This window comes from Crotalus tigris, unplaced genomic scaffold, assembly GCF_016545835.1.
Source record: "Crotalus tigris isolate CLP2741 ecotype Arizona unplaced genomic scaffold, ASM1654583v1 scf7180000024115.3125172, whole genome shotgun sequence".
Taxonomy (NCBI): Eukaryota; Metazoa; Chordata; class Lepidosauria; order Squamata; family Viperidae; genus Crotalus; species Crotalus tigris.
This window is the reverse complement of record NW_024100392.1, coordinates 1,512,872-1,528,179: the sequence shown is the minus strand read 5'-3', so window position 1 is coordinate 1,528,179 and position 15,308 is coordinate 1,512,872. Positions and strand designations below refer to the sequence as shown.

Sequence of the window (15,308 nt, the reverse complement as noted above, 5' to 3'; positions counted from 1 at the left end):
ATTGTCCACATTATTTTTTTTATCCAATTCCTCCTCCATAAATCTTACTTTAGTTTCTTAGTATGTTGACAATTTTCTATTGCTAAAATTAATGTTCTACTAATTATGTCAGACAGTGTTTATGATGTTTTCATATCTACACTTCATGCTACATTTGTATGCTGAGTAGATAAATTCCATTCCCTCAGGAGTTTGATCGAGGGAAAAAAATGGCAAAGCAATTCCTAGATGGAATACAACTGGAAACTGGACAACAATTGAGTAAGCTGAATTATTATTACATACACACAGAGAGAGAAAGAGAGAGAGAGAATTAATTAGACAGTGAGTTCTGCAAATAAAAGAGTTTGAGGATATATATTTCTATCTTTCATGTAGATTCAGAATGCATATGAAGGACTGCCTGGATACAAGAATATCCATGTAACTGAATTCAGGTATGAAATTTTATAAGCAATGAAAATTAAGCATCTTACAATAATATTGCTAACAATGTCCATATGAAAATTCATATTTTACCTCCTTGCTGAATCAAAACTTTCTTCTCCTATCTTTTCTCTTTTTGTTGGAAAAACATACTGAGAACATTACAGTTAATGAATACAATATAGTTGATGTAACCTTAAAATGTGGTATGACCATTATATAACAGCAGTATCTTTGCTCCATTGTTGATAGACAGTATACAATTGTATATTTGTATTAGTCATATGGCTATGATTACCAATAATGAAATAAAAATATATCAAAGAAGCAAAATTGGTTTAGTTTGCTCTCCTAAATGCTACTGTATATGTTGGGCAGTGTTCATTTGTTTTATTTAAATATTGGTTTCTTACACATATTTTCAAATAATTATACACAAAATAATTAGATGCATAATTTGGTCCCATAATGTATGCCTATTGAAATATATTATAAAATATATTGTAAAAATATGAAAATTGTATGGGAGAAAGTCATCCTGCTCTAAATGTACGATTTCTTTTGTTCTGTTAAAAATGTTCTGTTAGCTATCAAATTGAAAGAATAACAAGGCAATATTTTTTACAATCAAATATCTTAACAAAAGCTCTAAGCAATCATCACTGGTTGCAATATAAAAGCCTTATGTGCATGAGATGGTTGTGGCTTGCTTAATCCAGAGGAAGCTTGAAACCATTTCTGTAGATTCCTGTGCATAAACATTCCTAAGAGCAGGAATATAATCTGGGCCAGGATTAATCAAGCAAGGTTATAATTTGAAAAGAAAGATGACTTATTTATGAAAATACAGAATATGCAAAACTAGAACCTAGCTGGCTATATTATATTAGGAGGACAGTAAGAGAACAAGAGTTTGTTGCAAGATCCTGAGATTAGAAGCCTCCTAGATAAAGACCAGGCAGAACGAAAGCTAGGAGGAGACTCTAAATCTCTATCTACATCCTACTACTCCTTGTAGAAATGGAATTGGTTTTGATAAAAGGAAAGCTCAGGTCCAACAGATTTATTTTTATACGGATTGTGAAACTGTCTGAAAGGATGAAAATTAGCTATGTCTATATTTCATCCCTAGAATAGTTAGATTATAACAAGCACGGATGAATAACTTACTAATGGCCAGAGTTGGAAGCCACAGTGAGCAAGATCAAAGCAGTAGAAAAACAAGCAACTTATACTTTAGGTCTGATTTATTTTTGAAGAGCCAGCATAGATCCCTCTCTTCTAGAAGCCAAGTTAACTTGAAGTGAGCCAACTTCATGGGAACAGCCAAGTCAGAGTGGATATGGGAACAGGAAAAAAAAAAACTAAAAAAGAAAAGAAAAAAAGAAACTAAGGGACTCCTAAACTCAAACCTTTCTAAGCTTATCATAGAGCAAGGAAAGCATGATTGGGCCTTATTCATTAAAGTTTTTAAAAGTTCACTGAATAGAATAGTAGTTATATTTTTTTCAAACCTTCAGTAAGCATGAAATCAGAATCATTATTAAAAGGGGTATGCAATAGACTTCGTTCAAACCATTTTGAATTTAAAACACTCTGGTTTTTTAGTTGAATGAGTTGTTTCAAATTCAAAGCTGCTGTTTTGTGTCTGAAATGAGCTGTTTCAATCTTTACTTCCAAAATGATTGAAACAGTCAATATTGAATATAAAGCACCGTTTCCAATTCAAAAGAACTGCTTTAAATTTAGACTAATACACTAAACTTCAAATTCTAAACAATATAGACACCATTAATTAAATCTCAGTTTCTCTTGCTTTATGGGAAGATTTGATTTATAAATTTTATTTGGGGAGCAATATTTCTAATTTATAACAGGTATTCTCTATCTTACCTTAACATTTAGGTCAACTCAGGATAACAGGTAAAGAAAATTTCTAAATACTTTTTTTCATAATGATAGTTACTTGTTTTCTTTTAATCAGATTATTTCTAGAAAAATTTCCTATATCTAGAACCAACTTGAATCAGCAAAAAGTTGTTTAAATAAATTTTAGCATTCTGTAATAAATTCAGTGTTTTGGTAGATGTTGTGAAATAGATAGAATTCAACTAATCAACCAAGGATTTGTAAATAGTCCTTTAAAATATGTTTCTGATACTTGTTGGAAAATTGACAAAAATCCTGGCACTAGAAGGGTTTATATTACTAAATACATTGAAATAACCCATTAATAATTGTATCAATTGGACTTTCTTCTGAATCTAATTGCAATTTAGAAAGGGTTATTTTCAGGAAAATTACAGTTAATATAAAACTAATCTGTGCATGTGTGAATCTTGGTTAAAAAACACTTTATATCAAGCAATATAATTGATGTAATTGCTGTCCCTATACAATAAGAATAGTATCTAAACTGAAGCTTTAAATTACAAAAAAATAGTCATTATCAGAAAGGATGTAAAGAAATATATTACATGACTTATAAACAAAACATAAGCTGTAACTGCTAATATAGAGTTTAAATGACAATACACATCTTTCTAATTCTCCCTTTAACAGGGTAAAAGTCCTGTATGCTGTGGTTTTTGACAGGGAAGATATGAACAATATTATCTGGGATTGGATTAACCTTCAGCCAAACAAAGTGGAACAGAACTCCTTTTCAGAAATTGAAGACAACTCCACAGTTATTTATATGGATAGTGACTTCAGACATTATATTGCTGAGATCCTCCATAAGAACATTCTATTTGAAAATACTTCATTGTCCTTGGATCCTGGTTCTCTTCAGCTTATTAATGGTATATAAATATTGTTTCAGTTCACTCAAATGATTTCACTCTTAAAATAGGCAAAAAACAAAAACTTTAAGAATTTAATAGATTACAGTATTAAAAAACCTCATTTCAATTTCTAAAAGTATATTTTATTTTAATGGATGACTATCTGGTTCTTGCCATTGCTTCTGTGTTATAGGGTTCATGGATTTAGATGAAACCCAACAGTGATATTTGAACCTCCACTGTAAGACTATAAAAGAAGAAAGATTTAAAGGAGTTAATTCAGGATTTATAACTTTAAAAAATCCTGGGTTGCACTATTTTGCCTTTTAGGTATGCAACATTAAGCAAAAAACAGAAAAGGAGAAAAAGTAAGCACAATATAAAAAACATGAGATAAAAAAGAAAGGGAAACATGGCTAAAACAACTTCATATCAACACTATATCTTTACTTGCAACTACCATTTTCATATATCACTTGCCTGGCGTTCTTAAAATTTCTCTTTATTTTGATCATCTTATCAACCACTACTTTTTTTGTATTTCTCCTGCTTTCATTTATTTATCAAAAAGTGCCTGACTATTCAATCCATTACAGCACAAGCAACACAAGGTATGAAAAGGATCGCTATACATCAATAACATCTCAGACACAACCAACAGACTATTATTATTTTATTTATTTGTATCCCACCTTTATTATTTTTACAAATAACTCAAGTGGCAAATACATTTACCACACCTTCCTTCTCCCATTTTCCCCACAACAACAACAACTCTGTGAGGTGGTTTGGGCTAAGAGAGGATAAGAAAAATAGATACAGCATTGTTTGTATCTAGTGGTTTGTTTGATCTAGTAATTAAGACACCAGACTAGAAATCGGAGAGTCTTATTGCTCGGCAGTCAGACTGGCCCAAAGCCACCCAATTGGCTTTCCTGGCTAAGACAGGGTTTGAACTCATGGTCTCCTGCTTTCTAATCTGGTGCCTTAACCAGTAGACCAGACATGTCAAACTCATGACATCATGTGACGTCGCGCGACTTATCGGAACTGGCAATGGGGTGGGCACAGTTTCATCATGATGTGTCCGGTCCACAGGCCAGCAGTTTGACACCCCTGCAGTAGACCAACTTTGAAAACATCATGAAAAGATCCATACAAACAATGTTGTATCTACTTTTATTATTCTTTTTATATTGATTGTTAGACTTATTCTTTCTGTTCCAGCTTATTCTGCCAGCATTTGTTACCTCTTTGAGTCTGAGTTATTTATCTGTGTGCTTAAGAAATGCTGTATAAGTATAATTCTTATATTCTATGTGAAATTCTAGAGAACATGCACACAAAAAATTGTGTATTCAGTTTTTAGTGGCTCTATTTACTCTGATCATAGATCTAATATATCCAATACCCCCCTTTGTGTTCTTTGATGCACTGAATTACCATATGTATATCTGTTCTAGATCCGACTCTACAAATTCTTACTGGCAGTATTAAATTGCATATGCTCCCTTAATGAGGATTAGAAAATAGGACCGCAAACAATTTAAAAATCAACATATTTCATAACTGCTTTTTAATATTTTCTTCTTAGTAAAGGAAATGGTGACTGAAATCCCATCATGGATTACTGCTAAACCCATTGATGATGTAAGTTGATTTTCCTTTATTGCCATCTTGTTCCAGCACAATGTTTCCCAATTGGATTACAATTCACATAATTTACAAATTTCATATCTTAAGAGTTTGTAAAAAAATTGTTCTAGAAGTTCTTGGTATTATGTACATTTACTCAATATAAGATAAAAGTCAACAATATTCCAAATATTCTCGTGCTCTTTTAATCTTCAGGTTTAATTATTTATGGTAGATTTTAGGTTCAATTCTTTTTATTTGACACAAATTCAGTATAAAGATTACGGAATTTGTTGTTTTACTGGCAAAAGATTTTGTAAAATATTTTATTTTTTCAGAACAGTCTTTTAAATGTATATGTGTGTATGTATATATGTACACACACACACACACACACACACACACACACACACATATGAATAAAAGAATCTAAAATATGCCCCAAATATTATATTTTTGTAATGATTTGAAAATCTTTGAATAATATCAGTATGTCTCTGCATTTAAATAAAGAATGAACTGTAATTCTTGACAGTTGTAAGTAAATGGTCCAAATATTTCTACTGAAAATAATTGTCCTCAGTCTTTGTGGGTACGGTACTTTGAAATATAATTGTGCATATTTTCTCTAGGTTCTCCTACATTATATTACTTATTTCTTGCATTTTGAATAAAAAATAGTTATTATTGATGGGCTAATCGCTGAACATGTGAGAAGGATTTAAATTAACAAAAAAGCAGGTCTTTTGTCTGCTTTATAGGATAGGAATCTAGTAATATCTTAACACAGTTATGCATAAAGAAGCCTTTTAGTCCAGATTAGTCTCTCTTAACATTGCATTTAAGTACAGAAATATTTTCTGAGAGGGTTTAAGGGTGTTTTGTTTCTTTTGTTTCTTTTTTAATTTGATGCATTCAACTTGTAGTTTCTCCTGAAAGTAATACAAGATGCAGGAAGGTGTTAAAAACTAAGCTGAAAACAGTGTAGCAAAGTAGAAAAGCTAACCTCTCAGACAAGGCCTTCCCTAGACCACAGAAAGATAAAGTAAGGGATAGAAAAGCACATCCCTACTTGCAAAATTATGTTATTATTTGCTCTTACAGTAAAAGAAGTCCTGATTTACCTGGCACTGGTTTCTTAGTCTGGTCTACCTTGTAAGACTGCCACTTTAATATGATACTACTTTTGTCATTTGCCCCCCCCCATCCCTGCAGATGCCTCTGATGACATATTTAACCAGTCACAACCTATGATAAATTTAGAGTTCTCATTTGCTCATAGATTTGTTGTAAGTTGTACAACTAATGTGATGTGGGAGTGAACTATAAGGTAATTTGAGCTATTATTATTATCATCACTGTTTATAACCATTATGGGTCTATATTTTAGGATCATGCCATAGTATCTGAGTGGCCTTCAGCCGATAAGTCAACTGCAAGCAACAACTTGCCATTTGACTTGCCAGGACCAGATTTAATCTTTGATACTGACAATAATGAGTGGATAAAACCAGATGGAGTGGATAAAACCAATTCAAAAACTGATATCACCATTTCCCCAGAAGATTTGCTTTTTATGGATGAAAAGCAAAAAATACATCCTGGAACACCACTGTTCTTTGGAACTGATTCTCATATAGACTTGGAAAGTCATTCTAATTTATCTTTATTAGACATTGGTAAGTTAATTATAAGACTTAGGATAGTATATTTTTCAGACATGTTTATGGACAGAGTATTTTTGCCAAAGTTCTTGATTGGCTACTTCAAAATTGGTCCTCAAGAATGAATTGAAATTACAGCTTTTCATAATCAGGCAGACATTCTCATATGTTGGCACTATGATGGAAAATATTTTAATTGCATTGACAGAGGAGTCACATTTATAACTGCAGCCCTGTGCAGAAATATATTTCATATTTTAACTGACCATCTCTCTCAAAGATATAATTTATTATAATATAATATATCTCCTTAATAATTGCATAAATTCCTTTGCTTTAATCTTGATTTCTCAGAACATAATAGAAACACTGATGTTAGGAAATCCACCACTAAATCCTGACATTTATTTATTTAGATGTATAAAGCTGCTCAGAATAACAACCTTCCATAGTCATTCATGTTCTAAATTTCTACAAGTAGATTAGTGTAATGTATTCCATAGGTCTGTCTTGGGGGAAAGGGGAATCCTTACTGAAGCTTGTGAACGTAATTGGTGCAAATTGCAGTTGTTAGGATTTACAAGACATATTATAGCAATTTTGATTGATTTGCATAGGTTACTAATTGTTTCTAGCTAAATAAAAATTACCTTGGTCAACAGACTTGCCATTCCTTTGGCATATAAATTTTGTTAATATTTTGTTTTGCTTTTTTATTGTTACAATTCCAATTGCTTTTTTAATGTCCCCCACTCTATATTATGGCAATATTTTGTTACTGATTGCTGCTTTCAGAATTAATTGAGACATATGTATATTTTATAATCAAAATTAAATTAGAAGCATTTTTAAATGAAAGGGATATATGCTTTAAAACTCCTTGTATAGTTTTATTCCATTTACTTTGATTTGGTATTAATACAACTATCCTAAAGGTTTTGAATAAAGAGAAGAATTATATATTTTTCTGTCATTGATACAAGAATGAGTATGACCTAAAGAAACTTCAGTATTTGCTGAGCAACAATTAATATCCTTGGGTCTCTTAAGAAGCAAACTCCAATAAGGTGCATTCACAACATGCATTCTTAACTATGCACTGATTTTTTTCTAGGACTTGAAAAAGAGAAAGAGTTGGAAGGTTTGCTTGTGCCTTCAACTGTTCTCCCTCATATTGTGCCAAAGAAAATTCTACCTACAAGTGATTCTGCAATTCCTCTTAGTCTTACATCTCCATCAGCTTCTGTTTTAGCAATAGAGCCTAGCACTGAGAAAGAATTACCTACAAGTGTTATAAAAGAAGAAACTCAGCAATCTCCTATAAATAAAGAAAAGGATACTATTGATTATTCTGGTTCTGGTTCAGGACAACAGCCACAAGCTAACGTAGAGACTTGGTTGAAAACTGAAGGATCTGGTATGCATGAATATAATGAAACATATTTTACATTAGTTTTTTCAAAGGATGATACAATTCAGGACATTCTAGATACAACCATTTCCCAATCATCTATTGACACAGAAGTCACCTCAGATGAAAGAGTTGTGACAACTACTGAAATGTACAGCACAATAAAATTAGAGCATTCTACTGAGGAGGATGAAATCATTTCTGAAGCAACAGAAATCTATGACCTAGTATTAACAGAACAGTCATCAAAAACTCAATCACATACAGCCATTATAATAAAAGGATCAGAAAAGCCGGAAATAATTTTATCACCATATTCTACTGTGGACAGCCCAGTGATCCAGTTGCCTGAACTTGAAAAAGACCTGGTCACAAAAGAACTGGAAGTTACAGGGCAAACCTATGAAGTCACAACTTATTATTCGCATGAAATGAACCAGGAAGAAGGAATTATGACCGACAGTCATGTAGAACTACTAACCCATGTCCATTCTACTGAAATGGTTAAAATATCTGGGATTACTCCTGAAAATCCCAACAATGTAACTATCCCTGCACGTGCTTTAGTTGTATTCTTTAGCCTTCGAGTTACTAACATGATTTTTTCAGAAGATTTGTTTAACAAAAATTCCCCTGAATATAAAGCCCTGGAGCAAAGATTTCTAGAACTGGTAAGAAAAAAAATACTATTTTTGCCAGTGGCTATTGTTTTAGCATATGTGACCGTTAGAGGCGCATACTTGATCCTGTTTTTGTTGGACAGTTCATAAGACAGTAACATTTAACTTAATGATATGCAATGGCTAATTTGCACTTTAACCTGTTCACAGACAATTCACAGACAAAGAATTATAAAGTTAAAAAAAATACAAACAATCAGATTTACTTTCTTCATATCCAACTTAATATTGCTTGTTTATAGATACTCAATGAACTAACATTAACTGAAATTGTTACAGACATATTCTTATTTTGATTGTTGAATTGGTTAACTCAAGCTTTGAAATATGCTTTATTGTTTACTATCAACATACAGCACATTGCCCATTATGTCCATTGCATACTAACAATGAGTAAAAAGGGTTAGCAGGTAAAGGGAAATTTTATTCAGCAAAAATTGTTTTATCTCTCTGTAGAAGCAGATACTAGGGTTGGGATGGTTATGGTATTTATAAACATGCATAGCAGAGCACATCTATTTCTTATTGGTTTAAAACATATTTTGGCCTTATATGGTTTAACTTTACTTTTTTGCCCATGCAAAAGAATTTAACTGTCCTAAAAATTATGATATTTTGTTCCCTTTGCGGTCCTTTAAAATGCTGAATTGATCACTTCCCTATCCTAGAATATCCTGATATGTCTTATTTAGACATAATGGAAAAGTACTTTTTATTTGTCACTACATCGGCCACTAGTAAAAATTAATTAATATACACAATTATAAAGTTAAATAGCTTTTTCCACCTGTGGCACATTAATGGATGCTATTCTTTTAATGGGATATTTAACCAGGAATATACATTATCACATACAGCTCATGGATCAATCCTCATACTATATTAAGCCAATGTTTGCTGATTTGTTGAGCAGCCTGTTTCACACATGATACTAAATCATAACATAATTTATAATATACAATCAATATAAGCTAACCTCATGCATCATATTAAGACAGACCCAATGAACCCCTTTATAGTTTAGGGCAATGGGTTAATGCAGAATGAATGGGTAGATATATGCATTATATTTATATGTCATTTATATTTGTAGATATATTTCATTATATTTCATTTATATATTGTTTTTCCTGCATTATAGCTGGTTCCTTATTTGCAATCAAACCTAACTGGCTTCCAGAATCTGGAAATTCTGAACTTCAGGAATGGTAGTATTGTGGTTAACAGCCGAATGAAATTTGCACGACCTGTGCCTCGCAATGTCACTAATTCTGTGTACATGATTCTGGAAGATTTTTGCAACACGGCCTATCAAACTATGAATCTGGCTATTGATAAGTACTCACTTGATGTTGAATCAGGTATTAAAAGAACTTTTGCTTGTCCCATTAGCTTATTTTCACTGAGGCAGAATATTTTTACCAAACACACTTTAAGACTGCAAGAACAATACAACAGATTTAGATAACTGAATGCTATCAAAATCCTTTCCATCTCACTCCATTGTATCCAATTATAGCAATAGCAATAGCACTTAAATTTATATACCGCTTCACATTGCATCACCACAGCTCTTATCATTCCATATCAATTTTTTTGGACCTCAGACTTCTCATGATACAAAGTAAGATCAGCACTATATATAACTGCTGTTGTGCAAATTTTATACTGTTCCATTTAGCAAGAATAAATAATGGCTTGATATACAGAACAAGTGTACTGCAGCAATGAAGCTTTGATTATAGGGTGCTACATCAAAGCACAGGAGAGTCTACTTCTATATACTTGGTGCATGGGAACTACAATGACAAAAGAGGCCTGGTTTGTAGACCTCTCAAGTGTATCTGATGAGCCTCTTAGGAGAATCTGGCTAACTTGCATACTTGCCTCACCCACAGTTTGTTCTCATGTTCCCAACAAGTTTTTAATGTGTCAGTTTCTTTGAGCTAATAACTATATTTTAAAGATTGATTTTTAGTTTTAAAATTATAATTTATTTTTTTAATCGCATTTTCCCTTTGGATAAAGTTATTTGTCCCAAAACAGAATAGAGGAATATAAATATATGAATGAAATTTTTTACATTAAAAAACCCCACTCCTATAGGGAAAGTTGTATACTCTTCTGCTATTCTCAATGCATTCATTTCCCCCCCCCCCCATCATTTTCAGGAGTCCAGGCTGACCCTTGCAAGTTCCAGGCATGCAATGAGTTTTCGGAGTGTTTGGTAAACCAGTGGAGTGGAGAAGCTGAGTGTGTTTGTTATCCTGGTTATCTAAGCATTAATGGATTGCCATGTAATAGCATTTGTCTTCTGCAACGTAACTTTTGTCAAAATGATGGCAAATGTGACATAATCCCAGGGCAAGGAGCAATATGTAGGTAAGTGCATAGTTGTTCAACTGGTTTTCAAATGAATAAAATCACAGCTATTATATTTTTTAATTGTACTGATTTTTATTTCACGTTTATTATTTTTATAAATAACTGAAGGTGGCAAACAAACCTAATGTTTTTTCCTCCTCCTATTTTCATTACAATAACCCTGTGAGGGGTTTGAGCTGAGAGAGAATGACTAAACCAAAGTGACCCAGCCAGCTTTCACGCCTAAGGCAGGACTAGAACTCACAGTTTCCTGGTTTCTAGTCTGGTGCCTCAACTACTAGTCTCAATAATTTAGTTATGATTGTATAATTGTATAACATATGAGCAATTGTTCTGTTGTTATCTTGCATTAGCTAAGACTACCATTTGACATTCTGTCATTTCTGGTGACAGTAGAATAACTAACTCATCATTGTTTTTCTTTTTCACTGTCCTGTTGGCATGAACAAATGCTAGATGCCGTGTAGGTGAAAACTGGTGGTATAGAGGAGAGCGTTGTGAAGAGTATGTCTCAGAGCCACTTGTTGTGGGAATTGCAATAGCTTCAGTTGCTGTCTTTCTTCTCATAGCCTGTACTGTAACTTTCTTCCTGGCCAGAACCCTTCGAGAACAGAACACTAAAAGTGAAATTGAGGACTCCTTTGTGTAAGTATCAGTTGGAAGTTATTTTATATTATCACTCACTAGTGCTGAAGAGAGGACAGGCGAACACACAGTACACAGAGCATAAATGTTGCATAAATTTCTGAACCAGTGCCTTTTAAAAATTGGATCTTACTGTTCCTCTAGACAAAATTATATATTAATAAAATCCTAAAGATAAGTTAGTTTATAAATAGTGGGTTCATAAATGAAGGAGAAAATCTATGTCTTACTGTTGGGCAACTTTATGGATTTACTACTGGAAAAGCTGAACGTCTTGAATACTGGAGACAGTAATAGTAATAGTAGTAAAGTTGGAAGGGACCTTGGAGGTCATCTAGTCCAACCCTCTGCTCAGGCAGGAAACCCTACACCATTTCGGACAAATGGCTGTCCAGTCTCTTCTTAAAAACTTCCAGTGTTGGAGCATTTATTGCTTCTGGAGGAAGACTGTTCCACTGATTAATTGTTCTCACTGTCAGGAAGTTTCTCCTTAGTTCTAGGTTGCTTCTCTCCTTGATTAGTTTCCACCCATTGCTTCTTGACCTGCCTTCAGGTGCTTTGGAAAATAGCTTGATTGCCTCTTCTTTATGGCAACCCCTGAGATATTGGAATACTGCTATCATGTCCCCTCTTGTCCTTCTCTTCGTTAAACTAGACATACCCAATTCTAGCAACCGTTCCTTATATGTTTTAGCCTCCAGTCCCTAATCATCTTTGTTGCTCTTCTCTGTACTCTTTCTAGAGTCTCAACATCTTTTTTACATCGTGGTGACCAAAACTGGATGCAGTATTCCAAGTGTGGCCTTACCAAGGCATTGTAGAGTGGTATTAATACTTCACGTGATCTTGATTCTATCCCTCTGTTAATGCAGCCTAGCACCGTGTTGGCCTTTTTGGCAGCTGCAGCACACTGCTGGCTCATATTTAGGTGATTGTCTACTAGGACTTCGAGGTCCTAATAAAACAGTGTTTTATTTTTTCTGCTTTGTTATGGAGTTCTAGTTTGTAGAACCTTCTCCAGCACAGATATTGATTATTTATTGCTCAGAATGATGGATAACTGGAAAATCTGAAAACAAAGTATAGCTGAATTTGGATGAGCTACATTCCATTTTCCATCTCATAAATAAATTCCCATGGAAAGCTGTAACTGAATTCATTTGATTGCCATCTCTATAAACTTGTCCCATCAACACTGAAAGACTGGAGGGTGAAGGATAGGGTTCAGTGCACAGTTTTTAAACATCACCCTCACCCTCCAGTCTTTCAGTGTTGATGGGACAAATTTATAGAGATGGCAATCAAATGAATTCAGTTACAGCTTTCCATGGAAATTTATTTATGAGATGGAAAATGGAATGTAGCTCATCCAAATTCAGCTATACTTTGTTTTCAGATTTTCCAGTCAACACATGTAAATTGGGGTGAAGGACATCCTCACTCATTTTTCTGACTACCTAAGAATAGCTACTGTCAACTCAATTTTGGGAAATATTATGCAAACAGTGTTGTTTGACATTTGTTCAGTTTGTTTTCTTTATAGGCAAGGAGACAGTCTTTCATCCATTGAATATGCAGTCAAATACAACCCAATGTATGAAAGTGATACCACTGGATATAGCCACTATTATCGGAGATGTCCACAGCTAACTTCATATAGTTCCACAAGCAATGAGACTTCCACTGAATATAGCAGTGAAGAGATCAAACATATTTATGATAACAGAGAATTAAGTAAGGAGGTATGTAACTGCTTATCAATTTGTATTTGTTTCATTTTTCACTTTGTGCATCCCACATCAGGTCAAAATGTGGGATTCAAATTTAATGAAACAATTTTAAAAGGATATCATATAGCATTTTCTATTTTGTTATTTTATCCTGAATAGGTACAGAACACTCATAGTGTGAACTATAGTGCTTTATTTAGGATTATTGTATAGTTGCTATGATTTTCCCCCCTACTTTTACAGGAGATTCAGGACAGAATAAGGATTATAGAACTTTATGCCAAGGATCATCAGTTTGCAGACTTTGTAAAACAACATCAGATGTGACTTAGGTATTTTTTCCATAATTTTCTTTATTTGAACCTGTTTATTATGCAACATGATTGACTCAGAAGAAAGCATGTAAGAATATAATTTTATTTCTTTCCATAGTGAAATGAGTACTATTCTACTTGATGTTTGTTGGCTACTTTATTAACAGCTAAAACATTATATTATATTGTACATACTCTCTATTGGTCTACTGCATGTACTGATGTTGAATTTCACTGCGGCCTTTTGATGGTTTAAATTTATATTATGCTTCTGGGTTTTGTTTCATTTAATTGATCAGGGGACTAGAGGCTAAAACATATAAAGAATGGTTGCTGGAATTGGGTATGTCCAGTTTAATGAAAAGAAGGACTAGGGTGACATGATAGCAGTATTCCAAAAACCCAGGGACTGCCACAAAGAAGAGAGAGTCAAGCTATTCTCCAAAGCGCCTGAAGGCAGGACAAGAAGCAATGGATGGAAACTAATCAAAGAGAGAAGCAACCTAGAACTAAGAAGAAATTTCCTGACAGAACAATTAATCAGTGTAACAACTTGCCTCCAGAAGTTGTGAATATTCCAATACTGGAAGTTTTTAAGAAGAGACTGGACCATTTGTCTGAAATGGTATAGGGTTTCCTGCCTGAGCAGGGGGTTGGACTAGAAGACCTCTAAGGTCCCTTCCAACTCTGTTGTTCTATTCTATTCTATTCTATTCTATTCTATTCTATTCTATTCTATTCTATTCTACTCTACTCTACTCTACTCTACTCTACTCTAGTTTCTATGCTACCTAAAGAACTAAATTGTCCAAAGCTTTTAGAAAAGGGCTGAAAAATAGCAAGTTATATAAAATTAAAAATAATAATTTAATAAAGACAAACTATCATTTTTAAATAAAGGAAAGCCAAGTGTTTTGCATCTAAATATGATGCAGCCACTTCTTCTTTAGTCCAGGGCTAAGTTATGATTCTAGAGCTGCTTCAGCTCTCTAGTGCTTTGATTATAGAGTTTGGTGCTTTATTGCTCTTGAATTGTAATTGTTAAAAGTAAAAAGAAATATTTAGTACATAATGTGTGACCATATCACCTGCATTTAATTATTTTCATTCAATTGTTATTCAGTTTTGCTTAAATTAAATTAAACTCCATACACTTTAAAATGCTTTACATTTTTAGAATGCAACCCAGTGGTGGGATTCAGCTGGTTCACACCAGTTCGGCAGAATTGGTAGCTAATTTTTTGTTGCCCAGGCCCAGGATTTGGTCTTGATTGCATTTTTAGATGATTTCTGGGATGTATGGGGTGGTGATTGTCCATCCATTCTAGCTCTGCTTGATCTCTCTATGGCCTTTGATACCATCAATCATGATATTTTTCTGAATAGGCTCTGGAAATTGGGGTAGGTGGCACTGTATTGTGCTGGTTCTCTTCCTTTCTCTGGAGTCAATACCAGTCGGTGGTGATGGTGATTCTGCCTTTGATCCCTACTCTATGGGGTGCTGAGGTTATGGTTTTCTCTCTTTAATACATGAGGAATTTGGTGAGCTCATCCATCACTATAGGGTGAGGTATCATTGGTGTTACCCAATTTTTATATATATATGTCCCTGATGAATTAAGTGATGCCATT

General features: G+C 33.5%; 1 protein-coding gene across 3 annotated transcripts in view; it reads left to right on the top strand.

The window, feature by feature from the left end:
• IMPG2 (interphotoreceptor matrix proteoglycan 2) overlaps positions 1–14,084 on the top strand; it is a 34,790-nt gene extending 20,706 nt beyond the window's left edge. For 2 of the 3 annotated variants that reach the window (XM_039322484.1, XM_039322482.1), the window contains 10 exons: positions 379–437; positions 2,332–2,349; positions 2,989–3,230; positions 4,807–4,862; positions 6,238–6,526; positions 7,626–8,593; positions 9,744–9,963; positions 10,774–10,984; positions 11,444–11,632; positions 13,176–14,084. In XM_039322484.1, coding sequence (XP_039178418.1) covers positions 379–437; positions 2,332–2,349; positions 2,989–3,230; positions 4,807–4,862; positions 6,238–6,526; positions 7,626–8,593; positions 9,744–9,963; positions 10,774–10,984; positions 11,444–11,632; positions 13,176–13,521 — 2,598 coding nt within the window. In that variant the 3' untranslated portion in view covers positions 13,522–14,084. The remainder of the gene's footprint in view (positions 1–378; positions 438–2,331; positions 2,350–2,988; positions 3,231–4,806; positions 4,863–6,237; positions 6,527–7,625; positions 8,594–9,743; positions 9,964–10,773; positions 10,985–11,443; positions 11,633–13,175) is intronic. The other variant, XM_039322483.1, reaches the window with a different exon arrangement.
• Positions 14,085–15,308: the final 1,224 nt, after the last annotated feature.